The 27,922-nt window shown below is 43.6% G+C and overlaps 1 protein-coding gene across 7 annotated transcripts; it reads right to left on the bottom strand.

Annotated features, from left to right (window-relative positions):
* Positions 1-2,362: 2,362 nt before the first annotated feature.
* ARMH1 (armadillo like helical domain containing 1) lies at positions 2,363-27,811 on the bottom strand. Of its 7 annotated transcripts, none has more exons than XM_079151863.1 (13): positions 27,715-27,811; positions 19,525-19,622; positions 17,958-18,188; positions 14,907-14,975; positions 13,691-13,857; positions 11,442-11,638; positions 9,379-9,463; positions 3,775-3,897; positions 3,629-3,701; positions 3,370-3,499; positions 3,207-3,284; positions 2,886-2,967; positions 2,364-2,807 (listed from the first exon to the last, which is right to left on the bottom strand). In XM_079151863.1, exons 3-13 carry the CDS (start codon positions 18,161-18,163, stop codon positions 2,671-2,673), a joined length of 1,347 nt encoding a protein of 448 aa, XP_079007989.1. In that variant the 5' UTR covers positions 18,164-18,188; positions 19,525-19,622; positions 27,715-27,811; the 3' UTR covers positions 2,364-2,670. The 7 variants fall into 7 exon arrangements, with proteins under 7 accessions (XP_079007993.1, XP_079007994.1, XP_079007992.1 ...); XM_079151864.1 differs by having other exon boundaries at positions 27,719-27,801; XM_079151865.1 differs by having other exon boundaries at positions 27,627-27,782.
* Between the last annotated feature and the right edge of the window lie 111 nt (positions 27,812-27,922).

The raw sequence follows: 27,922 nt of genomic DNA, 5'->3' as shown, positions 1-27,922 counted from the left end.
TACCTGTAATAACAGCTATTTGGGAGGTTGAGGTAGGAAGATTTCTAGTTCAAAACCAACCTCAGCAAATTAGTGAGGCCCTAGGTAACTCAGTGAGACCCTGTCTCTAAATAATATATAAAAAAGATAAAAAAGGGTTGGGGATGTGGTTCAGTGGTAAAGTGGCCCAGGGTTCAATCACCGGTACAAAAAAAAAAAAAAAATTGAGGCCAGTCTGTTACCATGTGGGGATCTGAGGAGGTCTGGAGGACACCTGTATTTCAACCTTTCAGGTGTTTGATTCCATTGCAGAATAGAATTTAAGGATGGTTTTAGTAAAAAGAGGAAGGGCTATTATATGAGCAAAAGTTGAAGATATACTCCCAGAACAGGATATGGGCAATCTTGAGAGTGAAATGTACTGCCAGCTTTGAGGCCAAGTTTTTATTAGGGTACATAAGTAGGTGGGATATGTACAATCCAAAGGGGCTGTTTCCTCATTAGGGGATCTGGTTTGGTATGTAGATTTCAGCTCACATCAACATCTCTGGCTGCAGTCTATCTGGTGATTGAGCCAAAGGGTGGTGGTCCAATCAAATATTAGCCCATGAAGTTAGACTCATGATATTAATGGTCTCTTTCTATTGAGGTCTTGCTCCTATTTTGCTTCAGGAATTTACAGGAAACTGGAAAGTTACAAAGTAATTTCTGGGATGTTTAGAATATCCTTATATTTTGGCCCTTTTCTATCTCTTAGGCTCCTTTGGCTCAGGAGTTGTTTACCAATTGTTTGTTCCATATTTTAACAGGGATATTTTTCCTTTAGAGACTCAATTTCTATCTCAATCCTAAGCAATTCAGTGAGAATCTGCCTCAAAATAAAATAAGGGCTGGGAGTGTAGCTCAGTGGTAGAGCACTTGCCTACCATCCACAATTCCCTGGGTTCAACCCCAAGCATTACAACAAAACAAACTAGCCTTCTTTGAGAAGGTGACTTTCATGTAGAGAGATGAAGGGAGGTAAGGGAGTCAGCCATGTGGATAATTATCAGGGGTGAGGTCCTAGGCATAGTGGAAGCCAGTAGAAAAGTTCCAAAGCAAGATCTTGTTTGTCAGAACTAGCTAGGGAGGCCAGTGTATCTGGAGTTGAAGGAAGGAGAGAGAGAAATAGGGACAAGTTCAGAGAGGTAATGGGAGATGAGATCACTTAGGGCCACGCAGGCCTTCGCAGTGAAATGGCGAGCCTGGAGAGGTTTTGAGCAGAGCGATGACAATCTGAAGTTTCAAAGGACCACTCTAGCTGTGTATTGAAGAGAGAATAGAGAGTAAAGAAAATAATAAAAGAGAGATGACAGTGGCTCAGCCCAGGGCATTAGCAAAGAAGGTAGTGAGATATGGTTGGGTTCTGGAGATAGTCAGCAGACTATGTTAAGGAGAGTTCAAGTAGCACTCTACTATTTTGTTTAGAGTTACAGGAGGATGAGTTACCATCAGTTGTACTAGTGGAAGGTGGCCCAGGATTAGAAGTTCAATTTTAATTTTTTAAAATTTTTTAGTACTGGGATTGAACCCAGAGGCACTGTAGCACTGAGACATTCATAGCCTTTTTAAAGGATCTTGTTAAATTGCTAAAGATCTTTCTGAGTTTCTGAGGGTGGCCTCAAACTTGCAATCCTGCCTCAGCCTCCCAAGTCACTGGGATTACAGGCCTGTGCCACCACACCTGGCTAGGAGTCCAATTTTAGACGCAATGAGGTGGAAATGTCCCACTGGACATAGAAATGTGGGAGTCATTTGTATATTAATGTTATTTAATCCCTGACTGGTTGAGATCACTAGGGTGTAAAAGAGAATGGAGAAGGGCTCAAGGTTAGGGTCTTACCTCATTCCAAGTTGAAAGAGAGGATGGATTGAAGAAGAGGAATCAGCAAAAGAAAATAAGAAGGAACCAGAGAGGTAGGGAAAAAAAACAGGTGTATATGATGTCCTGGAGGAAAGTGTGGGGGGTGAGTAGGGGGCTAAGGTGGGCCCTCTATGATGCAGGCTGTGCCCTTAACTTTTCAGGCTGTTGGTGATCCTTCCCTCATGGATCTGTTTTTTTTTTTTTTTTTTTTTTTTTTTTTTTTTTTTTTTTTTTTTTTTTTTTTTTTTAATACAAGGTCTTGCTAAGTTGCTCAGGCTGATCTCAAACTTCTAAGTTGCTCAGGCTGATCTCAAACTTAGAATCCTCCTGTCTTAGCCTCCTGAGTTGCTGAGATTATAGGCCTGAGCCAGGTTGCCTAGCAGGGATCTTATTTTTTTTAAATATATTTTGAGATGTTGATAGACCTTTATTTTATTCATTTATTTATATGTGGTGCTGAGAATTGAACCCAGTGCCTTAGACATGCTAGGCAAGTGCTCTACCACTGAGCCACAACCCCAGCCCCAGGACCTGATTTTTAACTTAGTAAGCAGAAACACTCTAAGCCATCTACAACTCTCATTGATTTTCCCCTTCCACAAGAACACGCAAAAGGCGGATATCAAGACTGTTTATTGGTCTCTTTCCAGCCAGCAACCTTCCTTCTTCCCCATTGCATGCATAACCCCCAGCCTCCTCTGGAGCCAAGTGGAGTCACCGATTCCTTCCCTCTGCCAGGCTTCCCTGCCACACAACCTTGGCCTTCCTGGTTTGCCACAGGGGGTCTGTTATTCCTTGGATTCTGCGTCCTCTTCAGTGTCCTCCTCCACATCCCCAAAGTGTGTGATGTAAGTCATCTGATTCAGAACACCAGTGTCAAGTACAACGCTGAAGTTGCTGTTGGAGGCGCCATAAAGGTTCAAAGCTGTGGGCAGCAAAGGGGAGCATGAGCCTGGGTGGCGAGGGTGCCTGCACTCCTCCAGGTCCCCTGGCTCTGGCTCACCTTTGGTAACATTGACTTCATTAGCCGCCAAGATGTCTGCCTGAATGCTATCTATTTTCATGTACAAGTCCTCACCGTGGATCTGAGGACAACAATGAGGTGGACACAGCTATGGTACCAGGGCAGTGTGTTTCTGTATTGGGTTTGGGCAGAGTAGTGCTGCAGGTGGGGTCAGCTCCCAGCCGGACTGGAAGGGTCCCAAAGGGAAGGGGAGACAGCCGATGAAGAGCCCAGCCAGGGGCAATCCTGCCCATTCTGTTTGTGGGGATGGGTGGGCACCATTGTTACTACCAACCTGCCGGGCAGGATGCGAACACTTACGAGGAAGAGCTGGTAGAGTTCCTCCCCCATGGACTTGCGCACATGTTCCTCCACCACCGGGAACGTCTGCACGAAGAACTGCAGCCACGGTGGGAGCGGCGGCGTGACAGTCACCGCCAGCACCCGCGCCTCCGCCCCGCAGCCCCCGCCACCGCGGGCTCACCTCCAGGGTGAGGGAGGCCAGCCTCTGGCTGTTGCTATGGTCCGTGTTGCCCATGGCGGCCATCAGGCTGTGCACCACGCGCATGTGCAGCATCTCCTCAGCGATGCTCATGTCTCTGCGCGCCAGAACCCTGGGCAGGGGTATCAGGCTGCGGCGGTGCTAGGCGAGGCTCTGAGTTCTCAGGTGCCGCCAGGCACACAGGCCGCCAGCAGCGCCAGGCTTGGCTTGCCACAGTCACGCCCAACCCCTACCCGCTTACCCAATGGTCTTGGCGGCCGCGGCCTGCTGCAAGAACACTGGCAGGTGGGCGGTGAGCTGGAGAATCGGGGAGTCTAGGGGAGCGAGAGGCCGTGAGGAAGGAGGCCGCCTCCCTCCATCAGGCAGCCTCATCCGAGGGCGTCCTACCAGTGAGGATCTTGGGCTGCAGTTTGGACATCTCTTTGACAGATGGTATTAGCAGTGCCACGAGGCTCCTGAGCAGCGACTGGCGCACGTCAAAGTTGACCAGGTCCTTTATCAGCTCAATGGCTGGGGAAGGGAAGAGACACTGGAGAGACGGGAGGCTACACCCCATCAAGGTGGGGAAGGTCATTTCCCTTTACATTGTCCTCACCAAAACGCTTCCTAGTGCCTTTTACTGCCCAGCACTTCCAGACCTCTGGTGAGCCGGGAAGGTAAGACCTCATTCCTGTCCTCCTGGAGCTTACGGTTAAAGAGGGGTAGGGTGAGATCCCACGACTCACAGAGCAACCCAAGAGGGCAGAGCAAGTATTGGATAGTGAGCTCCCCAGCAAGGAGGCCGTAGATGCTGAGGCTCCACAGAATTGAGCTGCCTTAGGCTTGGAGGAATCCATGGGAAGAGGGCCTGGGTTTTTATTTTTGTGGAACTGGAGCTTGAACCCAGGGGAACTCTGCCACTGAGTTACATCCCTAACCCTTTTTACTTTTTGATTAAGTTGCCCAGGCTGATCTGGAACTAATCTTCCTGCTTCAGCCTCCCGACTCTGCCTCCATAATAGCTAGGACTACAGGCAAGGGCCATGCAGCCTGACTGTGCTGGGTCTTTCAAGGGGTGGGAGAATGAGCAAGCAGATGTGTGTGGGTGTTCGACATCAAATGAGAAGGGGGAGGAAGAAAGATAGACAGCAATGTAGAGAACCTCAATAACCATCACGGGAGCAAGTGCCTCTTGCCTGGAGGACTTTTTCTGCTTGCTTTCTACCTGCCTCCTCCCTTCAATTTCCATAACCTGCTAATACTTCCTTTCTCCCCAAAGGCATAGGCCAATGCCACTATTCCTTCCTTTAGTTCGATGTAAGTTTCAGCAATCTTGCTCCTCCCTTGAGCCTCCTATCCCTTGAGCCTCCTATTGTGTGTAAGTGACTCTGGTGTTTAGGTACATAATAAAATGTATGGATTTTCCCTGTTAATCTATTGTCAGTTCATTTTATAAACTACAATTATTGAACGTCTAGAGGGAAAAGAATAAATTGAAAAGTTGCCTATACATGCAGCCATTTCCAAGATGCTCGCAGTGCTATTGAGATTTGTTCTATAGTAATTCTTTTTTACTAGAGCCTTGGAAAACTGGTGTCTCATTTCTTACTGTGCACTTTCAGACAAGACTGTCACCTACTGGTGACATATGAGAAGTGCAACCTCCACAGAGATACACTTTCTTTTCCAGTAGGACACCAGTAAGAGTGTTTGGCATTGTTGTAAGGAAAGGACCAAGTCAGACATCTTCCTGACCAATTATATTCTATGTCTGATTCCTGTGTGTTCTGCTTTTTCACCACCTCCTGTCTGGAGCCCAATTAAAAATATTTTTAGTCACAGATGGACATGGTATCTTTATGTAAGTGGAAATACAGCCTACAAGATTTGGTAAGGATGGCTTGGGGTGAGGTAAGAGAAAGAAGGTGATTTGGTATTAGTCTTAAAGTTTTTACTTGAGCATCTGGGTTGAGGGGTACCTTTTAGTGAGGTAGAGAATAATAGGAGGAAGAACAGTTTTAGGGAAGAAAATAAGTTTGTTGTAGCCATTAATTTGAGATCTCTATTAGACATTCACATGGAGACTTCAGGGAGAGATATGGGCCAGAGATATAGATCTATCTATTCTACATTGGTATTTATATGTCCTTATACTAGACAAAATCACTCAGGGAGCGAGTGTAGATAAAAAAATGTAGATAAAGGGCCAGGCACAATGATGCATGCCTGTAATCCCAGCTACTCGGAAGTCTGAAGCAGAAGGATCACTGTTCAAGGTCAGTCTGGGCAATTTAGCAAGACCCTGTCTTAAACTAAAAGGTGCTGGGCCAGGCACCTTTTAGTTTTACATGCACACCTGTTATCCCAATGGCTCAGGAGGCTGAGACAGGAGGATCAAAAGTCCAAAGTCAGCCTCAGCAACTTATTGAGGCCCTAAGCAACTAAGTAAGACCTTGTCTCAAAATAAGAAATAAGGGTTGGGAATGTGGCTCAGTGGTCACTCTCCCTCCGGTCAATCCCTGGTACAAAAAAAAAATAAAATAAAATAAATGCTGGGGATGTAGCTCAGTGGTAGAGCACTTGCCTAACAGGTGTGAGGCCCTGAGGGGGGAAAAGTGTAGATGAAGAGATGATAAGTAGGTTGACCCAACAATTTGGTAGAGAAGTAGGAAAAATTAGTGGGCAGGAGGAAAACAAAGAGAGAGCATCACAGAAGTCAAGAAGTGGTCAACTGGATCAAAAGCAGCTATGAGGTCAAGGAGAAAGAAAATGGAAAAATGAAGAGCTGGAGTGGAAGCTGGGGTCAGGAAGGGTACATCTCTTCAAACACTATAATTGTGCTGTCATGGGACCTACCTTTTAAATATCCTTTAATCTACAGGTTCCCAAGGAGGACTTTGGATCAGACCCAAGGGTTTTTTTTTTTTTTTTTTTTTTTTTTTTTTTTTTTTTTTTTATGATGAGAGATGCAGAACACATTTACACAGCAATGGAGTTCTTGGCCAGAGAAAAAGGGAGAGTTAACAGGCAGGACGTAAGTCCTGGAGGAAATGGGCATCAGGAGAATAAGCAGAAGAGGTGGCTGCAATAGTAACAGGGAAGAGCACAGAGCGGGTCAGGGAGGTTGGCTGACTTAGGGGTGGGAAGGTGGAGTTCTTGAGGCCATCAGCTGGCCCCTCCATGGTGATATGCACTGTGGGGTTGACAGACACCAGGCACCCTCAGACGCTTGACCTTTCCCTGGGAATTAATTCCATTTCCCTGTTGCCTTCTCAGAGGCAGCAAGCCTCCCCTCTCCCCTTTCAGCATAGGAGGTAGAAAGACACCCTCCTACTGTCATCCTTCTAAATCAGTCACTTTTCTCCTTCTTAAAACAAACACAAACAAAACCCCAGTGCCTGGCAGTTTTTGGCACACCACCAGTATTTAATATGTATTTATTCAAAAACCAAAACAAATCCTACCTGACCCTTTCAAGGCCAGTCCACTCACCTATACCATCCACTGACTTCTCATCACTGTCATCCTCTTGGTCATCTTCTTCCTGGGGGCCTTCCCCAGGCTTTTGAAATTTGGTGTCCTCAAACTATGAGAAATTCACCATGGGTTCTCTCTGGCCACCCTCTGTTAGAACCACTTTGAAGACCTGTCAGACCATCTTTCCCTGCCTTTGAAGGACTTTCAGTGGAAACCACCTGATCTTCCCTAACTTCAACTCTGCACTGATCATGTGAAATAGTTCCCCCTGGTGGACAATGATTACATGCACATTCTCTATATTTGGGTCATATTATTTAAAGTATTTGGTTAAAAAAAAAAAGATTATTTTCTTCAATCAACAGACATTTTTTTCTTTCTTTTTTGGTACTGGGGATTAAACCCAGGAGTGTTTAACCACTGAGCCACATCCCCAACACTTTTAAATTTATTTTTTATTTTGAGACAGGGTCTAAGTTGCTCAGAGCCTTGCTAAGTTGCTGAGGCTGGCTTTGAACTTGCGATCCTCCTACCTCGGCCTCTGAGGCTCTGGTATTACAGGCATGTGCCATTGCACCCAGCTCAACAGACATTTCTTGAGCACCTATTATGAGTTTGGGAACATGAAATTATTTTGAGGTGCCGATTTCATTGTTATCACATGAGGTGACATTACATCCAAAAGGTAGTGATAAAGCCTCATGTTCCCGCTGCCTCTGCCACAGTGTTAGTACTTACTGAATAAATGCAGAGGGACTCTAAACTGGGCCAATGTTGGAAGAGACCAGGTCCAGTTCCAACTCTGGAGGAGTTCATCAGTATAACTGAAGTTAACCATTTCTTCATAAATTTATTTAGCAAACCTCTATTTGAGTACCCATTGTATTCCAGACCTTAAGCTGAAAAAGAGATGACTCAGACCTCATTTCTACCCTGAAGTTGCTCAGAGGTCTGGTGCAGAAGGACACTCAGGGGACCACGAATGCAGTGTGTATATACAGCATTCCCTCACCCACTCAACCAGTATGGGATGAGCCGAACACATGCTTAGATGTATGGATAAAAACCATGACAGTTGCACTGAAATTGTGTACAATCTATGTAAAGGGCAGTTACTGTTTTGGAGATAACTGCTCCAACAGAGGGAGGAACTACTGGTGAGTCCAGGGTGGCAGAGTGGTTCAAAGGGAGGAGGGCTGACATCTGGGTGGGGGTTAAAGCCAGGGTCTAGGGAGGACTTAGAGAAGAAAATGGAAATGAAGGGAGGGCCATGTTTGCCAGGTGGAGGTGGGGTGGTAAGGTCTCAGAGCCACCCCGTCTTTTCTCCTTGGGTTTGTTTGATTAAGCTTCCTAACGTGATTCCACTGCCCAGTAACTCTTGTGCTCCAAGGCCAGCAATGCTGCTTTGCTGCTTCCTGCTGGCTCTGACCTTTACTTAGGTCCCTCTACCACTCCCCCCCTCCCCCCTGTCACTGGCAGCCCCTGGCTGGGCTCTGCTCCAGTTGGTAATCAGTAAATTTTGACACAGCATTACTTCTTAGCATACAAGAACTATGTACCCATACATACCTGCAGGGGTCAAACACACACAAAATTGATAACACTGCCTCCAAGAAAATACCCTAAGTAGGATGTCATTCCCCAACCACAACTTGTACTTCCCTATTTTTATGCCTTTGTTTCTACCATTCCCCTTCCCAGGATGCCCACTTCTGCTCCTTTCTACCTTCCAAAATCCTTCCCATTCTTCAAGGCTCAGTTCAGAGACCACCTTCTTAGTGAACTCTTCCTTGACACTTCCTATTGAAAACAGAATCCCTTCTCTGAACCATGATAGGAAAAGGAAAGGAAATGAGATTCTTTGAATGCCTTGCACAAGAGCTCTGTGTCAAAACCATAAGCTTTAGGATCAGATGGATCTAGTTTGAATCCAGATCTGTGTATCTTAGGAAGCATACTTTACCTCTCTGGGCTTGTATGTTTTATTTTGAAAAACATAAAAAACACCTATCTCTACCATTCATTCACTCAAGCATTTGAAAAACTGGTTCATACCAGGCTTTGTATTCTTATGGTTATTTTAAGAATTCAATGAAATGATGTATGGAAAATGTAGCTGAAACATAGAGGCATTCATCATTAGCCAACATAGTTTCTTAGAAGGACATTTCCCAGGGTGATTTCTTTTTTTCTTTTTGTGCTGCTGGGGATTGGAACCCAGGCTCTTATGCTCCACCGCCCAGGGAGTCTTCTGTTCAGAGGGGAAACTCCACATGAGACTAGGAACAAGGGCCAACTCTGGACCCAGACACATTCTCATAACCATTAAGGCACGATGTGGCTGACTCGAAGTATGGGATGTGACTGTCATTTTCTAGGTAATTTGCTTATTAGTACTGAACCAGGGTCTTCCGTCTGTCAAGGCTATTCAGGATGTTCAGCAATAAGACTCTTTGTGACTAATAGATATTGTTTGAGAGCTACTTTACTTAGCTCTCATGGCCACTTTCAGCCACTTGGAGGAGTCCTCCCTACCTTCATACTGGACTTCCAGGTGCATCGTGCCTAGCACCTTCAGCACACAGTCCACGATGCTGGGATGTGTGGTTCCGATGATGGACTGACAAGACAGACAACAGGAAAGGGTGATTGCTTTTTAGATCTTATACAGCCAGAAGAAACAAAATGCAGACTTTCAAATAGCCAGGTACCTGGGTGAATGGGGGGCAGGGGAGACAGCAGTGGTGAGTCATTGGGTCTAGGCTCTCCTAGGAGCACAGAGAGGAGGGGCAGAGACGGGCAGCCAGGAATGTGACTGAGAATCTGCCCAGGTTGCCACTGAACCCTGGAGCTCAGGACACATGAATCAAAGATAGCTAGCCACCTGATACAGGTGCAGGAACAAGGTCTGCACTCTTGGCTGAGGAAGGGAGGACACGGGGGGGAGTGGGACTCAACCAAGATTGTCTCTTTCTCAGGAACTTCACCCTTCTGTCAGCCCTTCTTTTCTACCTCTTAAAACTTGTACCATGCTGCCTCCATCAGTTACAGTGAAGACTGAAAAGAGACAGGGTAAATCAACTCCTAAAAGTAGGAGGTACTTAATGGGAGCTGGGAATACTAATGACAACCAGATACATGTTGCTGCATCTCCTCCCTCAGCTCATCTCTTAAGTCTTGGGGGTTGGTGTCCCTTCTGTTCTCTTTTGACTTGGTGCATCCTGCCTGGGGATCTTATTTACACCTGTTTCAGTTATCACGTCTCTGCTCATGAAATTCAAACTGACATCTTCATCTTGGGCCTTGCTCTGGAGCTCTGGACTGTTATTTTTCACTGTCCAGAGGGTATTTCTCCCAGCTGTTCTGGGCAGTTATTCTTCAATCGAATTAGGAATCAGAATCACTTGGGGAGTTTAAAAGGAAGAAGCATTACCAAGGGTTACCTGAGAGCTGTCAGATTCTATGGGAGAGAGGCTCTGGTTCAGTATTCTTTGAAAAAGTGACCCAATTCTGTCCTCTGCAGCCAACTTGGCCTGTTCCCCAGATGGGTACTTGGGAACTACCAAGCCCATCAACTTTATTGGGTCAAAACCTAATTCTTCCCAAGTCAAACTGATTTCTCCTTTTTACTCCAGCTCTTTTGATGGTGTACAACTCACTCTGCTGCTTTAGCTCAAAGCTGAGAGTCATTTTTTTTTTTTTTTTTTTTGTGGTATTGGGGTCATTTTTTTTTTTTTTTTAAACTGGGGATTGAGCCCAGAGGCACTTTACCACTAAGTTCATCCCAGCCCTTTTTGTTTTGAGACTGGGTCTCCCTAAGTTGCTGAGGCTGGCCATGAACTTACAATCCTCCTGCCTCAGCCTCCCAAGTCACTGGCATTACAGATGTGCACCACTGTGCCTAGCTGGGAGTCATCTTTGATTCCTTTTCTTTTTACTGCCATTAGCCCCACACCTTCTACCTCAGAAATGTCTAGCCAATCTGGTCACCTCTATTCCCACTGCCACTGCCACCATTCAGGCCCTATCATCTCTGCCATTGCTCCTTTTTCTCCCTGCCTCCAGCTCGTCATCTGAAACAGTTCTGACAGCTTTTGATGGCTCATATCAAAATCATGTCTCCCTCCTTACTAGGCACAGTGTCTTCTTATGGTCACCATGCCCTACCTTGGACTTCCTTTGCATTCTAGGGCACTGAGAGAAGGGCAGAGGCCAACAAGCAGGAGGTTTTCCAAGTAGTGGAGATCTGGCCTCTTTACTCACATGCTGTCTACAAATGCACCATGATTCTCTCCCTATCAAATCGACGCCTTTAATCTTTTCTCCAGTACTTTCATCATCCTTGTTTCTTGTCTCAACCATTTTTAAGTCTGCCAACATCTTTCTGATCCTTAAGTAAACATGACAAATCACTCTGCTGGGAGACATGAACTCTTTGCCCTGCCTTGGCCTTCTGGAAGTGATGCTGATTGAATAGCAGACATGCAGTGGGAGGCTGAGCTCTGTTTCTCATGCCCATGGGAAGTGCAACTGCGGAAGGTAATTATAAGACCACTGCATTTGAATCAGAACCACAGGAGCGTGCAGCCTTGGCTCACCTGGGCAGTCTTGAGTGTCTGCAGGGACAGCTGCTGAGCTTTAGGGGGTGCACAGGGCAGCAAAGCTATTAGACCTTTATACACTTGATTCTGGTACTTGGGATTACCATGAACCAAAGAATCCAAGAGAATCTGCACTTCCTCCTGGGTCTCTTCGGACTTAGATAGTGCCAAAAATTCTGCTATGGATCGTACACCTGGTCAAAGAGGAGAAAACGCTAAATCGCAAGTGTCTATGACAACAATACCCACTCAAGATTACATTATATGAGTAGAATTAAGAATTTTTCAACCAAGCCTGTTCAATCAAATAAAAATGGAGACTGTTTTTTCATGTTGAATCACTCTCTTTTGTTTACCTTTAGCTGTGTGGGGGACAGAGGATTTGTTTCAGCATAGGTGTGTTAAAATCTGTGTTGTATGGCCAGGCGGGGTGGTGCGTGCCTTTAATGCCAGTGGCTTGGGACTGAAGCAAGAGGATCGTGAGTTCAAGGTCAGCCTCAGCAATTTAGCAAGACCCTAAGCAACTCAGTGAGACCCTGTCTCTAAACAAAACATAAAAAAAGGGCTGGGGATGTGGCTCAGTGGTTAAGTGCCCTGGTCAAAAAAAATTTTTTTCTGTTTTATTTTGTTTTTGAAACAGGGGTGTCACCATGTTTCCCAAGCTGGTCTCCAACTCATGGGCTCAAGTGATCTTCCTGCCTCTGCCTCCCAAATGCTGGGACTATAGGTGTGTGCTACCACCATGATCAGTTAAAATTCATGTTTTAACTTTCAATATGGCTGTAATTTCAGCAATTTGGAAGGATAAGGCAGGAAGATAACAAGTTCAAGGCCAGTCTCAGCAACTTAGCAAGGCTCTAAGCAACTTAGTGAGACCCTGTCACAAAATAAAAAATAAAAAGGGTTGGGGCAAGGCACCAGGAGGCTTAGTGGCAAGGAACCTCTGGGTTCATTCTCTAGTACCAAAAAACAAAACAAAAAAAACCCAATGAGAAAAACAGGGTCTCACTGAGTTACTTAGCACCTCGATTTTGCAGAGGCTGCCTTTGAACTTGACATCCTCCTGCCTCAGCCTCCTGAGCTGCTGGGATTATAGGTGTGCACCACTGCATCCAGCAATAAACACATTTTTACAGGTAGATGATAACACTTGAGTGCTCAGAAGTTTGCAAAATATTTTGACAAATACTATGTCATTTAACCCCAGAAACTACAGTGAGAGTAATGTATTCATCCCATTTTATGGGTTAAGAAACTGAGGCACAGAGAGGTCATGGAGGAGGCAGAAAGGATGAAAGTGCAGGGTGTGGGAAGTACTTGAAACAAGGATTCGTGGGTGATGGCATCCTCTTTACATTTCTCAAACAGTGCACTTGATAAATTACTGAATGGTTATCTTTCTCACCAGGTTGCTATTTGAGAATGGAGACTATATTTTATTCATCTTTATATCCCTTGTACCCTTGCATGTCTCTGGCACACAGTAGTCTTTCAATCTTTTGATAATTTAATTTCTTAAGTCCTTCATAATTCAATTTCAACAGTATTTTAGGCAATGGTTAGTAAGTTTTTGGTGAATGGATATATGAAAAATGTAGATTTTTTTTTCTTTTTTTAGTACTGGGGATGGAACTGAAGGGGTGCTTTGCCACTGAGCTACGCCCTCAGTCGTTCTTATTTTTTATTTTGAGTCAGGGTATTACTAAATTGCTGAATGGTCTTGAACTACCTATCCTCCTGAGTCACTGGGATTACAGTTGTGTGCCACTGGTAAAAGGGGCTATATTTAAAATGAAGTGGTCCTAAAACTACCATTGAAAATTTTGAATAAATGATGAATCAGAAAATATATATATATTTTCTGGTCCCAGGGATTGAATTCAGGGGGTGCTTACACAATGAGCTACATTCCCAGCCCTTTTCTGTTTAGAGACAGGATCTGGCTGAGTTGCTTAGGGCCGGCCTTGCTAAGTTGCTGAGGCTGGTTTTGAACTTGAAATCTTTCTGTCTCAGCCTCCTGAGCTGCTGGGATTGCAGGCGTGCACCACCACGCCCAGTTGGAGAAAATCTTGTCTGGTCTTCTGGTGGTGCTATGGACAGAAGCTAATTGAGTACTGTATGAAATGCTGGCTTGTGCATCAGTTCTATGATGAATCTGTCCCATAGCAGAGGTAGGTACTGCCATCATTCCACCCAGGCTCCCAGGGAACCCTGGGAATCAGCACCTTGTCACACACAGTACCCACCATAGCTTTCACAAATAAGCTCCTTATACTTCCTGCCAGAATTTGCGATAAGCTGAAGTAGCTTGATGGATTCCTTCTTGTCCTCTTCCTTGATTTTCTCCATTCCAAGTATTTCCAAGAGTGTTAGGACACCTCCAACCTCAAGAAATTCTATCAGGTACCGATTACTGTCCAGGGAATAGAAGAGTTAAAATAAAACACTTGACAAGTTCCATGATACCAACCCTTCTAAGAGACTCTAAGGTCCTTTTCTCACATATTTTGCCTCCTCTGTGGGAAATGTCCATAGGTAAAGTGATATAATAGTTTGGAAATTCTTCCTTCTAGCAGGAAATGCTGGGATTAAATAAAGTGGATAACTCTTATTTTGGGCTTTGCAGCCTCTGCTCCCCCTTCTTTATATATATATATATATATATATATATATATATATATATATATTTTTTTTTTTTTTTTAGTTGTCAATGGATCTTTTATTTTATCTATTTATTTATATGCAGTGCTGAGGAGTGAACCCAGGGCCTCACACATGCCAGGCAAGTGCTTTACCACTGAGTCACAACTCTAGTCCATCCCCCTCTTCTTGTAATGACACTTTGATTGTCCTTTGGGGAATCATGTCTCTACCACTCACGGGTCATGTGATTTTGGTGGGGTAAACGGGTGAAAGGTATGCCATCCTTCTGACTGCAGAAATTGGTTTGGGGCCAGGCAAGTAACCTAAGATCATCCAATGAGGGTCAGAAGCCAGGATGTTCCTGGGACCCCATGGAAAAGACTGGTCTCTTATCTGTGTAACTGAGCTCTAAGGATGCCTACCTGGAGCTCCTGGGAACCTCAGCACACAGAGGCCTCTGAAGATGGAGAACAAATGGAGACATTGAGGAAAAGAGGGAGGGAGGGACCAAATACTGATGATATTATTTGAACCCCTAGGTCTAGTCAGGCCTAAAATATGTATTTCCACCTCTGGGCTGTTCAGTTATGCAAGCCAATAAGCTCCCTTTTTCTGAGTCCAGTATGAGTTAGTTCTCTGTAATTCTCAGTCAAAAGGGTACTGACTAGTAAAGGGCCAATGGGGAACAAGGGATGGAGGAGCCATGGGAGCAGACTGCAGGTGGACAATACTTCTGGGCCCTACAGACACCTAGAATTCCATGTGGTGTGAATGCCAAGGACACCTGAGACTCCAAGATTTCTCTAGAGTGGAACTCACCTGCCCACAGCTGATAAGAAGATGCCAATGGACTTCAGAAGCTTTTCTAAACATGAGCCAGTCATATAGCTGGACAACAAACAAGTCAAAGAGTATATTTCAGGGTGGTTTTTCATAGAGGGACAGATCCTGTGCCTGATCCTGGGTAACCCCTCAGGTCCAGTATAACCAAGCAGCTGCAGGGCACCATTTACCCTGAGAGGATCTACCAGCTGAAAGGGAAGGGGCAACACACAGAGAATGGATGCTGGGCTGTTCCTTGTTCTCCAGGAAGTTCGTTCCTCCAGGGTAGTTTGGCCACCTTGGTTCTGACAGGCTCCCTAGGGAGCAAGGATGCTTGTATAAATCAAAGGTGCATGGAGAAAGCTGAAGGTCAATTTCCTAAGTCTCTCTAAGCCATGATCATTGCATTCTTGCGTCTCAGTATAGTTCATTATTTTGGGCACCATTCCTAGACTTCTCTAAAAACAATCAGCTTCATCATTAATTCTCAATTGTGTACTTGCTCAAAGTTTTACACTGGAGATCACTATCCTTATGAAGAATTGTATGGCTTCCTAATAAGAATAACAGGAGATGGTAGAAAAATTAAACTCTGATTTAAAACTACCTCAGTATTTAATGTTATTTTTTAATGTGAGCCTTTGCAAAAAGCTTCATCGTAATAAAGCACCCAGAGCACGCATCAGCTCGGATACAAGGTATGAAATCAAGCCACAACAGAAAGGGAACCAGTCAACAATTACTAGGCTCATAACACATCACAGGCTCTTAGAACACTTAAGAAATTAGCTGAAATTATTGCAGCTCATGGAGGATGACTGAGAGCTTCCAAGACTGATAAAGGCTAATGTAATGGGTTGGAGGTAATGGTGCTTTGTTGCGGGGAGGGTGGGGGCATGAGGCAAATTATCTCTGCTGCACCCTGGTTCCCAGGATGCCAATAGAAGTAGAGACAGATTGGCTCATTAGGAAAGGCTCTTTACTGCAAAAACAGTGTTCGCTCTGGAGCCAGGCTCCTCTGCCTGTTGCCGCCATAGCTGGGGGTCAGGCTATCAGCCACATAGCAGTCTCTTTATTCCTACATTATCCCCTCCCTGTTCCCATCCTCTGCCCCGTTCCTGACTTAGTGCATTTTCCTCCTTTTGCTCAGTGACCAACAAGGCTGATCAACTTTTGTCACCATCTTTTCTCTCTGTCCCAGGCTAGTCTTTTTTCATAGTCACTTGTGATACATATTTCTGGCCTATTATTTCCATCATTTAGTTCTAGAAGGTTGCCACAATATTGGCAGTAGCTGACAAGTTCCAGACACTGCGGCTTTGCTTGCATTGTCTCATATAATCCTCACTGTAGCCCTCCAGTGGGCACTATCAGTATTACCATTTACTCCATGAGTAACATGAAGTAACTAAAGGGAACTGATGGAACTGGGATTTGAACCTAGGCAGGATGATTCAGAGCTTAAGCTCTTCCTGCTTGGCCTTTCTGCCTGTAGACATGGGGAGCTGGTGGGGCTCTCCCTGTACAGTGCTGCAGGTGGAGGTCTGGGTCTGCACTGTCCACCAAGTGCAAGACCCTGGAGTACAATGGATGGCCTATGGGCGTTGGACCAGACAGACCCATTCCAAGTCTTATCTCTGCCATTTACTAGTAAATTACTCAATCTTTTCAAGGTTCATTTTTCCTTATCTATAATAACAGTCACCTACTAGGATGATGTTATGCTCAAATGAGATAATGTTTATATTCAGTGCCTAGAAAATGAAAAAGACTCAATAAATGGTAACTAATAATTTTGCCATTATTATTATTTTTGGCAGTACCAAGGATTGAACTCAAGGGTTCTTTACCACGAGATACACCCCTAACCCTTTTTATTATTTATTTTCTTAAATTGCTAAGGATCTCACTAAGTTGCCTTGAATTTTGGATCCTCTTGCCTCAGCCTCCTAAGTTGTTGGAATTACAGGTATGTGCCACTGTGCCCAGCTTAATTTTGTTATTATAATATATAAATCCTTTGTTGTAACTGATCTATTCTGGAAGTTCGAGATTAATGAAGAAGGTTTAGGCTTATGTGGTCATCAGTTTTGGAAAATATAATAGTGCTATACTGATTTGTTTTCCTCCAAAATGCACTATAACTTCAGGGCTGGGGAGGAGACATGGGATCTCTAATTCAAAACACTATCACTTCAGCTGATCTATTTTTTCTGTCATATAACAGGATCACAAAAGTTAGGAAATTATGAGTTATAATATTATAGGCAGTGGTGCATGCCTATAATCCCAGCAGCTTGGGAGGCTGAGGCAGGAGGGTCACAAGTTCAAAGCCAGCTTCAGCAATTTAAGAGGCCCTAAGTAATTTAGCAAGACCCTGTCTCAAAATATAAAATAAAATAAAATAAATAAATAAAGGTTGAGGATGTGGCTCAGTAAACACTTCTGGGTTCAATCCCCAGTATCCCCCCAAAAGTTAGGAATTTATAAATAACTCCAGGTACAGAAACTGAATCTACAACTGTACATTTAAAGCATGATTCATCCAGTCATTCCATAAGCATTAGCTGAATGTCCATTAAATATTACGCTCTATAACTGGCACCTGAGATGTGGTGAAGAATGACAATGCCTAGCACAAGTGCAATAGCTGAGTAAGAAAGAAAGTAGGCTGAACACAGAATCCTTGGAAACAAAAGTGTTTAAGAGGTGGGAGGAAATTCTGTAGCTGAGACAGAGAAGCAGTCATAGAAGGAGGACAAGGAGAAGAGAGCTTAAGAAGGATCAGTGGCCATCAGGCTGGACTAGGTGAGGTGAGGGAGACCCAGTACTTGCTCTGGATCTCAAATTTAAAGGGGCACCAAAGTTGGGTGCAGTGGCACACACCTATAATCCCAGTGACTCAGGCAATTGAGGCAGGAGAACTGTAAGTTTGAGGCCAACCTTGGCAACTTAGCAAAATATTAATATTAGAGAAAATCGAGAGAAAAGCTCTCTTTACAATCTTTTCTTTTGATGTTATCGTTTGCCCTGTTCAGCAAAGGATACGTGATTCTAAGGCAGGTGATTAAGCGTACAAGGAACAAGCTGGCTCCTTGGGAAAACTCCTGCTCCAATTCCGGGGAAGTCTTGCCTTGGTTGGTTTGAATGAAATTGTTGAGGATGTGATTCCTTGCGACTTTGCCAGCATTGTCCCACTCTTGTAAAAAGCTTAAGAGCCTGCTAATTGCTGCCTGCTCTTTTATAGAAGTCATGATCAATCAGTAGTCCTGAGGTTGGCTACAAAGGGAAAGAAAACAGGTTACCAGAATGTTTAGAACCATGAAAATCGATAACCTTGTGAGTTTTGCTTTCCTATTCTCCGCTGAGTCTCTGTCACACACGAGTGTAGTTACATGCAAAATCCACTCTAGAACTGGTCATCTGCCACTTGAACAGGGAAGTTCTAACTGCATTGTAAAGGAATTAAGAACATCAAGGTGGTAAACATTTATTCTGGCTTCCTGCCAGGCACACTGGCACAAGCGTGTAATCCCAGCAAGTCAGGAGGCTGAGGCAGGATGATTGCAAATTTGAGGGCAGCCTCAGCAATTTAGGGAGGCCCTAAACAACTTATCCAGACCCTGTTTCAAAATAAAAACTAGGGCTGGGGAGATAGCTCAGTCGGTAGAGTGCTTGCCTTGCAAGCACAAAGCCCTGGGTTCGATCCCCACCACCGCAAAAAAAAAAAAAAAAAACAAGTCAAAATAAAAACCAAAAAAGGGTTGAGACTATAGCTCAATGGTAAAGTGCCCCTGGGTTCAATCCCCAGTTCCAAAGTTAAAGACTCCCCTGCTGCTGATGCTCATAACTGAAAGAGCACAGAATGTCACTTAGAATGAAAGTCCTTGCTAAAAACTTGGACCTCTCTCCTGGCTGATTTCACACAGGGTCAGAGATGTGGGGTATTTAGAGATCCAGCTCCCCCTTTTATGCCAATCAACTAAGGTAAAGTGTTCTTTATCCTTGTACCTAGGACTTTTATACTAACTCTTCAAAACAACTTTAAAAAAAGTTAGTGGGAAGAAAAAGTTCCTATCCCATAGTTGGATTAATGGGCTGTGGTTTGTAGGAGCCTGTGTCCTTGGGAGAGTGTTTTCAGTGGGGGAGGGAAGGTTTAAAATAAACCCGTTTTCCAAAAATAGTTGTGATTGAAAGTGTTATTATCCATAACAAATGTTAGTGCTGATGGGAGAGAGGCATGTGTGATTCTTTTGTCTAACAGACAAGTGAAAGTCATATTTCACATTATCATGGGGTTTTCTGTGATTTACAGAATATTTGTGAAACATTACGTGCAGGGGCCATGATTGATATGGAGAGAACAGCTTGTGTGTAGGGGAGATGTGTATTTCACAAAGACTGTTCAACATGAAATTTACAGTCCCATAAAGTGCTTCTACATCTTCGCCAGAGATCTAGTTAAAAGGACTTTACAGTCTGAAACATCCTAAAATTGATTCTAAATTAACGTTTCCTCACATGTATTTGAGATATTGATGGGGCCCAGCTATCAGAATTTTATTAGGAAGCAATAATCTGAGGCATGCTGAGACAGACATACATACATACCAACCTCCACTACCCCCAGAGGACACTGGATATGTGATCCCAGGAAAGGCGTCCACGTAGCTTAGGCAAGGAAGACAACTGGGTGGACAACTGTGGATCAATCTAAACACAAAAATGACCAAAACCCCTCAGGAGATGATGCCATCATCATTGTGAATGCCATTATAGTCCCAAGCCTGAGAATAACATTCAGAGGCTGTGGCCATCTTCCACAGCCACAGAGACTTCAAGAAAATGGGAATGAGTGGCTGTACTGGACCTAAGGCAGGAGGGGTTGAAACAACAGCATTAGCTTTCTCAGGATCAAGCTCCCTGCGATCAAAGCTCTAAGTGCTAACAGAGATGCACCCAACAATTCCAGGACATAAGGGCAGGACACACTACGCTGGATGCTTCACATTATGGCCCTTCAAAGATTGTCTGGATCTCAGTCTTTCTCTGTTGTGTGTGTGTATTTTTTTTTTTTTTTTGAGTACTGGAGATTGAACCCAGTTATGCTCTAACACTGAGCTACATTCCCAGACCTTTCCATTTTTCAAAAATTTTGAGTTGGGCATGGTGGTGCATACCCTTAATCCCAGTAGCTCGGGAGGCTGAGGCAGGAAGATCACAAGTTCAAAGTCAGCCCCAGCAACTTAGTGAGACCCCTGTCTCAAAATAAAAAATAAAATGGGCTAGGGATGTGGCTCAGTGGTTAAGTGCTTCTGGTACAATTCTTGGTACCCAAAAAAAAAAAAAAAAAAAAAAAAAAAAGAAAGAAAGAAAAAGATAAAAACAAGACAGACTAAATTGCTGAGACTGGCCTTGAATTTCAATCCTCCTGCATCAACCTCCCAAGTAGCTTGGATGTGCACCACATCTGGCTGGAGACAGGGTCTTTAAAGAGGTGATGAAGATAAAATGAGATCATTAAGGTGAGCCTGTATTCAATATGACTGGTGTCCTTATGCAGATATTAGGACACAGACACACACTGAGGGAAGATCATGTGAAGACAAGGTAAAAGATGGCCATCTACCAGCTGAGGGAAGCCTCAGATGCAACCAGCCTGGCAATACCTGAGGTCAGTCTTTCAGCCTCCAGAACTGGGAGATAAAAAAGTTTCTGTTGTTTTAGCCACTCAGTCTGTGGTACATTGTTATGGAAGCTTCAGTAAACGAATACACTGTTACTTGATTTATCAATTGTAGATAATACATTTATATGTACTTATCATTCTGGCAGTGGGGAATTTGTTTTTTTGTATCACTCTAACCCTTGCTTTCACTCCCCCATCCTCACAATACAGTTTCTAACAATTTACAGTTAAATCAATAGTGTTTACATTATTGACCAAGTAAATAAACTCTTCACTCAATTAGTAAACTATGTTACATTCTGTTCTTACTACTTGGTTTTACCTAGAGTTAATCATTGTGGTTGGTTTTTAATCATTTAGTTCTAAGAACCTAGAGCCAAGTTTTTCTAAATGTTTCAAACATTACCAGTAATTATTCCGAATAGTCAATCTGTAACTGACCAGTTCCATCTTTTCCCTGCAGACCTTTGATCCCAGACCTGTTTTTCTCCTTTAGTTGAGACTCACTGCTCACTAAGTATGGTACACAAACACCTAGGATGATTTCCTTTTGCCATTCTTTTCTGTTACATCCCACATCTTCCTCCTTGGTTTAACTCCCTTGTTTGTTGAGGCACAGTTTCTAGTAGCTTCAGGGTTGTGTGTGTGTGTGTGTGTGTGTGTGTGTGTGTGTGTGTGTGTGTTCTGGAAGATCTGAAAATATTTTTTTACTTCAAGCTGGACTGGTTGGTGTATAACTCGATGTTAGAAATAAACTTGCCTTAGATTGAGCTAGTTGCTTTTGCTGATGAAAAGTCTGATGTCATTCTGATTCCTGTTTCTTTATGGCTTTTTTTTTTTTTTTTTTTTTTTAGACAGGTTCTCACTATGTTGCCCAGGCTGGTTTTGAACTCCTGGGTTTAAGCCATTCTCCAGCCTCAGCCTCCCAAGTAACTGGAACTACAGGCATGTACCTCTCTGTACCCCTTGGTACTGGGGATTAAACCCAGGGTATAAACCCAGGGTATTAAACCCAGGGTATGCATGCTACCCCTGAGCTACACCTCCAGCCTTCCCTTCCATTCTTCACATTACTATATCAGTACTGGATTCTACCCTTCCATCTCCAGTCTTTCCATCTCCTCTGACTTCTCTCACTCTCTTTTTTTGGGGGTGGGGGGTATACCGGGGATTGAACCCAGGGATGCTTAACCACTGAGCCACATCCCTAACCCTTTTTATTTTGAGACAGGGTCTCCTTAAGTTGCTAAATTGCTGAGGCTGGCTCCTGCCTCCACCTCCAGAGCTGTTGGAATCGCAGGCATGTACCACCCTGCCCAGTTTCCTCTGACTTCTCTCAAATCCATGCTGAATCCCCACTAACCTAAATATAACTGTGAACAAAGACTTTCCTTGACTATTTGCTCCTCAAACTTCTACACTTGCTTCCCTTTTCATCTCCAGATTTCTCCATTAGCTCCCTGTGGTCTATAGGATAGAAAAAAAGAAAAAAAAAAAAAAAAAAGCTCCCTGTGGTCTATAGGATAAAGTCTAAACCAAATATGGCATTCAAAGCCCCCCAAAATATGGTGGCAGCCTAGCCTCATCTCCAGTCACTTCTGCACTAAAACATACCTCGAATTTTCACCATTTCAGGCCATCTGCATCTCAAGGCTGCTCTGCCATGAGGAATGACCAGCAATTCCTTATTGCCCTTTGGCAAATTCCGAGACAACTAGCCTCTCAGTTCCGTGGTCCCATCTGTATCCCCTCTTCCTTTATTTGCTCTACAATTTAACTTTCCTTCCCACTAGAGTGTGAGTTCCTCAAGGGCAGGGGTTGATCTTCCTTATGTCTGTGTCCCCAGGCCTGGCATAAAAGAGATGTTTAATAAATGCTCACAGAGTGAATGAGTGAAGAAACCAGCCAGCTCCTGTTTACATGGTTATATCTGAATGTCCCTGATATGTAGGTCCATAAAACCACCAACTTCCCAAAGCTGCCATGTGCACAGTGGTGGAATCTTCATCCAAGAAGGCCAGAGCAAAGTCTATGAGGCATTTTACAGCTATGACAGGAAATAGCAATGTCAGCAATGGTGTCATCTTTGGACACTGAGGACAGGGATTCAGTGCCATGAACGGTCAGTTAAACTGTAATTGGAGGGAACTGTTCTTCTGCAAACCATAATGTTCTTTAGCTGTAGCCAAATGGCATTCAAGAAGGGGAGAAAATTTTTTGAAATGTCAAGGAAATTATTTCCAATTTGGTGCTCACGATCAGAGACTCTAATGATCAGTGGAAATGAGAAGCAAACAAATTAGCACTAATGGAAAATGGCTTTTGGAAAAGAGGGTTTAATTTATAGTCAACTGATCATGGCATGCAGCATGCAGTAAAAGTCAGCTTCACCAGCTTGATCATAAGAACTGGAGCAGACATGGAATGCCAGAGAAAAATGTACGGATGCCATCATGCTTATTGGAATCTCTCTGTAAGTGGCAGCCAATTAAAATAGTCATTATTTCACCTTGGAGAGAAAATGGTGTGAAAAATCAAATCACATGAAATTAAAATTCAGATTAGAAACCTTGGTCCAAATTGGTTTGTTTGTGGCCTTTGACCTTGGCAAGGTCTTCTGCAAGGACGACCAACCTATGTTGTCTTCAGCCCAGAGTGGACTCTCTGTTTTTAATTTCCTCTCCATCTTCAGAGGTGATTAATAAATCTGGACCCATCCATAAATCATTTCTATAGCAGCCAAATGGTTCTTCTTCATGCAGGGAAACTAAAATCACAAAATCTTTAAAAACCCCAGCTCTCATGCTAAGCCAAAGATCCTTAGCAACAAGTGAGGGGAGGTATTAAAATCAAGAGGTTGAGTGGGCATGGTGGTGCATGCCTGTAATCCTGGCTATTTGGGAAGTTGAGACAGGAGAATCACAAATTTGAAGACAGCCTCAGCAACTTAGTGAGACCCTGTCTCAAAATAAAAAATAGGAAAGGGATGTTGCTTGGTGGTAAACAGCCCCTGGGTTCAATCCCCAGTACAAAAAAAAAAAAAAAAAAAAAAAAAAAAGCAAGAAAAATCAAGAGGTCAATAGGTCTTGTTTCTAAATAATTTTTCCCAAAGGACTTCCCCTGCCTAAATTAAAAAAATGAAAATAAACGAACAAACAAAAAAACACATTTGTATATGTAAGAAGCCTCCAAGTCACGGGAGCCCAAATCCTGTCCCGAGATGGCCTCAAAGACAAGAAGGCAGACAGGTCTACTGTTTCTGGAGGTTTCATGTGCAGAATGAGATGGAGGTATTCTCCTTGGGTTGCTATCTCTGATTCCTCACTTTCAATCTTCATTCATGGGTAGATAGATGCACTCATTACCTCCAGTCCAGGCCCCGATATAGCCCTTCTGTAAATATTGGCTCCTCAGCCCAAGTCAGGGCTGCTTTTCACTCTTGAGACAGCTGTGGTTCTATTAGGAAATGGGGTTTAATGAAGTTAGGTCTTTGAGGGAGTGACCTTGAAAAAGATATTGGGACACGCATTTCTTTCTCTCTTTCTCTCTGCTTCCCAGCTTCCATGAGGTGTGCAGCTTTCTGCATCACTTGCCCCCACCCGCATCCCGCACCATTTCGACTTTGCCACAGGCCCCAAAGCAACGAAGCTTACCAACCATGGACTGAACCTCTGGAATCATGAGCCAAAATAAACTTTTTGAGTTGATTATTTCAAGTATTTTGTTATAGTGAAGGAAAGTAGACTAACACACTTAGCTTACTGTTTCTTTTTCCTTTATAAACTTAATTTTTAAAGTTTTTAACTTTTATAACAACACTTAGCTTAAAACACAAACACACTATACAGCTGTACATTTTCTCTCTTTATAGCCTTATTCTATAAGCTTTTCCCCACTTAAAAATTCAAACTTTTTTTTTGCTTTTTAAACTTTGTTGCTGTTGTTAAAAACTAAGACATGAACATACCCATGAGCCTAGGCCACACAGGGTCAGGATCAACAACACTGTATCACTGTATTCCACCTCTGCATCTTGTCCCACTGGAAGGTCTTCAGGGGCATTAACATGCACAGAGCTGTCATCTCCTATGATAAAAGTGCTTTCTTTTGGAATCCCTCTTAAAGGACCTGTCTGAGGCTTTTCTTGAATAGTAGTCACTCTTTTCAGAAGTATGTCCATTTGTGGTTTGCTTGGTTTCTCTTTTTTTTTTTTTTTTAAACTGCAGATTTGCTTATAAGCAGAAAATGCACCATGAACACTCCTCTCAATTAATGAAAACCTTTTGTGTTGGGGTTAAAGTTGTCAAGCCTTTATTTTTTTGTGGGGCTGGGATGAAACCAGGGCTTCACCCATTCTCGGTGAGTGCTCTACCACTGAATGACATCCCCAGCCCTTCTCTGCCCTTGTTAACCTCGCACACTATCTCCAATCATACACTCACTGGCTGATAAGTCTCTATTTCGCAGAGAAAACAGAAACCATCAAATAGGAATTCCTTCAACTTACTATCACCAAGCCCACCAATGTAGTCATTTCAACATATGTTTCCCTTTGACACAATGCAAGTGTCCTTCCACATTTTAAAGTGAATTTCTCCACCAATGTTTTGGAACCTCTTTCTTATTCTTTTTTCTGGGTATCACTTTCTTGGTTATCTTCTTTCCTCTATAATTTTATCTTTTTCCTCTTTGCTGAAACTGTGTCAATAGCATCTCACCAATCTGAATGAAAACTTGTGTCTCCTTTTAGCAACTGCTTTCTCTATTTCCTCTTCAAAATGGTCAAATTTCTTTTATTTTTACTTTTTGCAATACTAAGGATTGAACCTAGGTGTACTCTACCATGGAACTACATCCCCAGTCCTTTTTATTTTTTATGTATTATTATGATGATGATTTGGTCCCAGGGATTGAACCTAGAGATGGCTTTACCACTGAGCTATATCCAGTTCCTTTTTATTTTGAGATGGTCTCACTAAATTGCTGGGGCCAGCCTCCAACTTATGATCCTCCTGCCTCAGCCTCCTAAATTGCTGGAATTATAGGCAACCAGGCCACACTAAATGGTCAAATTTCTTTGCATTCTAAGTGAGTGCTCTACCACTGAGCTACCTCAGCCCAAACTTCTTGAAAGAGTACTATAAATGCAATCTTCACTTCCTCATCATCCTGTCTACTTCTCAAGTCACAGATGAGACTTCTGTTCTCATCATTCCACAGAAACTGCATTTGCAAAGGTCACCAACTTCCTTGTTTCTAAATCCAGTGGATTCTTTCTAACCTTATTTTGCTTGATTCATCACTGGCCTTCAACACTTTCCTTCCTTGGCTTCTGAGACACCAGATTTTATTACCCGTTGTATGTTTACAATTTTGGTCACTTTATCTCAATTACCTGGACAGGTTTATCCTCCTTTGCCAGACCTTCAATCTTGGGTTCTCAGGATTCTGTTCTAGGCCCTCTGGGCAAGCTCAACAAATCTACTGTTGTGGCTGCCATGTACAAGGTCCTTCCTACAGACCTCCATATTCCTACTTCCAGTTTATACTTATCTTGTGAACTCCCATCAGGCATGTTCACCTAGCTCCTAGACACTTTCACTCAGATGTTCCATTGGCACCTCAAACTCACAATGCCCAGAACTAACTACCTCCTAAAAGCCTTGTTTCCTCTCCTTCATGTTTGCCCAGATCACCTATCCAGAAGTCATCCATCATTTCTCCTACTTCCCCATACCCAAGTATTCACCAAGGCCTGGTCTTTCTGGCTATACATGTCTAAGGAATCCATTCCCTTCTCTCCATTTCAGCTGCCACTCCACACTTCAGGTCACCATAATCCCCACCATTCAAACAACTCTTAACTGATCTCCTTCCTTCTCCCAATCCTCAATCCATTCTTTGCATGGTTCTAAAACACATGTTATTCATATATGAATAGAGGACAAGTGACACTCCACAACATGTACAACCCACAATGGGAAATTATACTCCATGTATGTATGTCAAAATACATTTTACTGTCATGTCTAAATACAATGAACAAATAAAAAATTAAGAAAATAAAACACATGTTGGATCATTATTCCCTTGCTTGACACCTGACAATGACTCCCTATTGCCCTTATGATAAATCTAAGCCTTTGTGCTTATAGGTGTAAAATTTTTACCACCAACGAGATCTACCTAAAGTTCACATTGATCTTCGCATCCAATGCTCTCTGGCACCTGGACCTATTCTTCCTTATTCTCTCCTCTGGCCAGATGCTTCGTGGAATTTCTGGCACTTACCTGGCACTTTCCCTTCTTTGAGCTTCTCCAAGGAGTTCTTTTCCCTCTTCATCTCCGTGAGTCTTTCAAAGCCCAACTTAAGAACCATCTTCACTGCCATAAATGCCCCTTTTCTGGCTCTGAACTTCTAAAAATCTTTTTCTTCTGTAGTATTTATCCCCTGCATAGAATTAGAGTTGGTTCATACATGGTTTCTCTCCCTCTCTCAATAATTATATAAATTGGAGCCAGGAGCGATGGTTCAATTGTGTAATCTTAGCTATTTGGGAGACTGAGGCAGGAGGATCTCAAGTTTGAAGCCAGCCCTGGCAATTTGGGGAGACCCCCATCTCGAAATATAAAAATAAAAAGGGGAGGGTGCTCAGCCATAGAATGCTTGCATAGCATGTGCAAGGTCCTGGGTTCAATTCTAGTAATACAAACAAAACAAACAAAAAACAAAATCCCATGTACACAAAAGACATATAAATTAGGGCCAAAAGCTTGACCCTAATTAGGACCCAAGGAACCTTAACCCAGTCTCTGGCACATAAGAGGTATTAATATTTGTTAAATGCGTGGATAAATTCAAGAAAGCTGTACTTCCTAGTCCCTCGGTGTCCCCCACCAACAGGACATTTTCTCAAGTCATTAACTTTAGACCGCCTCCCACCCACCCAGCCGGAATCTGCCTCGACCCCACTGGGTGAAGAATGGGTTGGCACGCGCCGCCTAGGCGGTTTTGTACGGTTGTCTACCTCCAGCCCCGGAACTGTGGCTGGTAGTGGACAGTGGAGGTAGCCAGACGATGAAAATCAAAAGGCAATGACTTCGCCAAATACTAACGTACGCGACAGGGAGAGGAGAGACTCTCGGGGTTCGCAGAAGACGACTAAACGACTCTCCAGCGGCTTCCTACACTGCGGCGTGAGGAGGGGGCTTTCCCTGACCGGCGTCCTGCCTGACCAATCCCCGGTCCAGTTCAAGAGAGTCAGCCAATGGATGAGAGCCAGAGAAAGGGAGGGGCGGGGCATGGTTGCTAGAGGGGTGAGGC

The sequence above is a fragment of the Sciurus vulgaris genome, assembly GCF_902686455.1.
Source record: "Sciurus vulgaris genome assembly, chromosome: 1".
Classification (NCBI taxonomy): Eukaryota; Metazoa; Chordata; class Mammalia; order Rodentia; family Sciuridae; genus Sciurus; species Sciurus vulgaris.
Note: the sequence above shows the minus strand (reverse complement) of the source record. Positions and strands in the feature narration are given on the sequence as shown.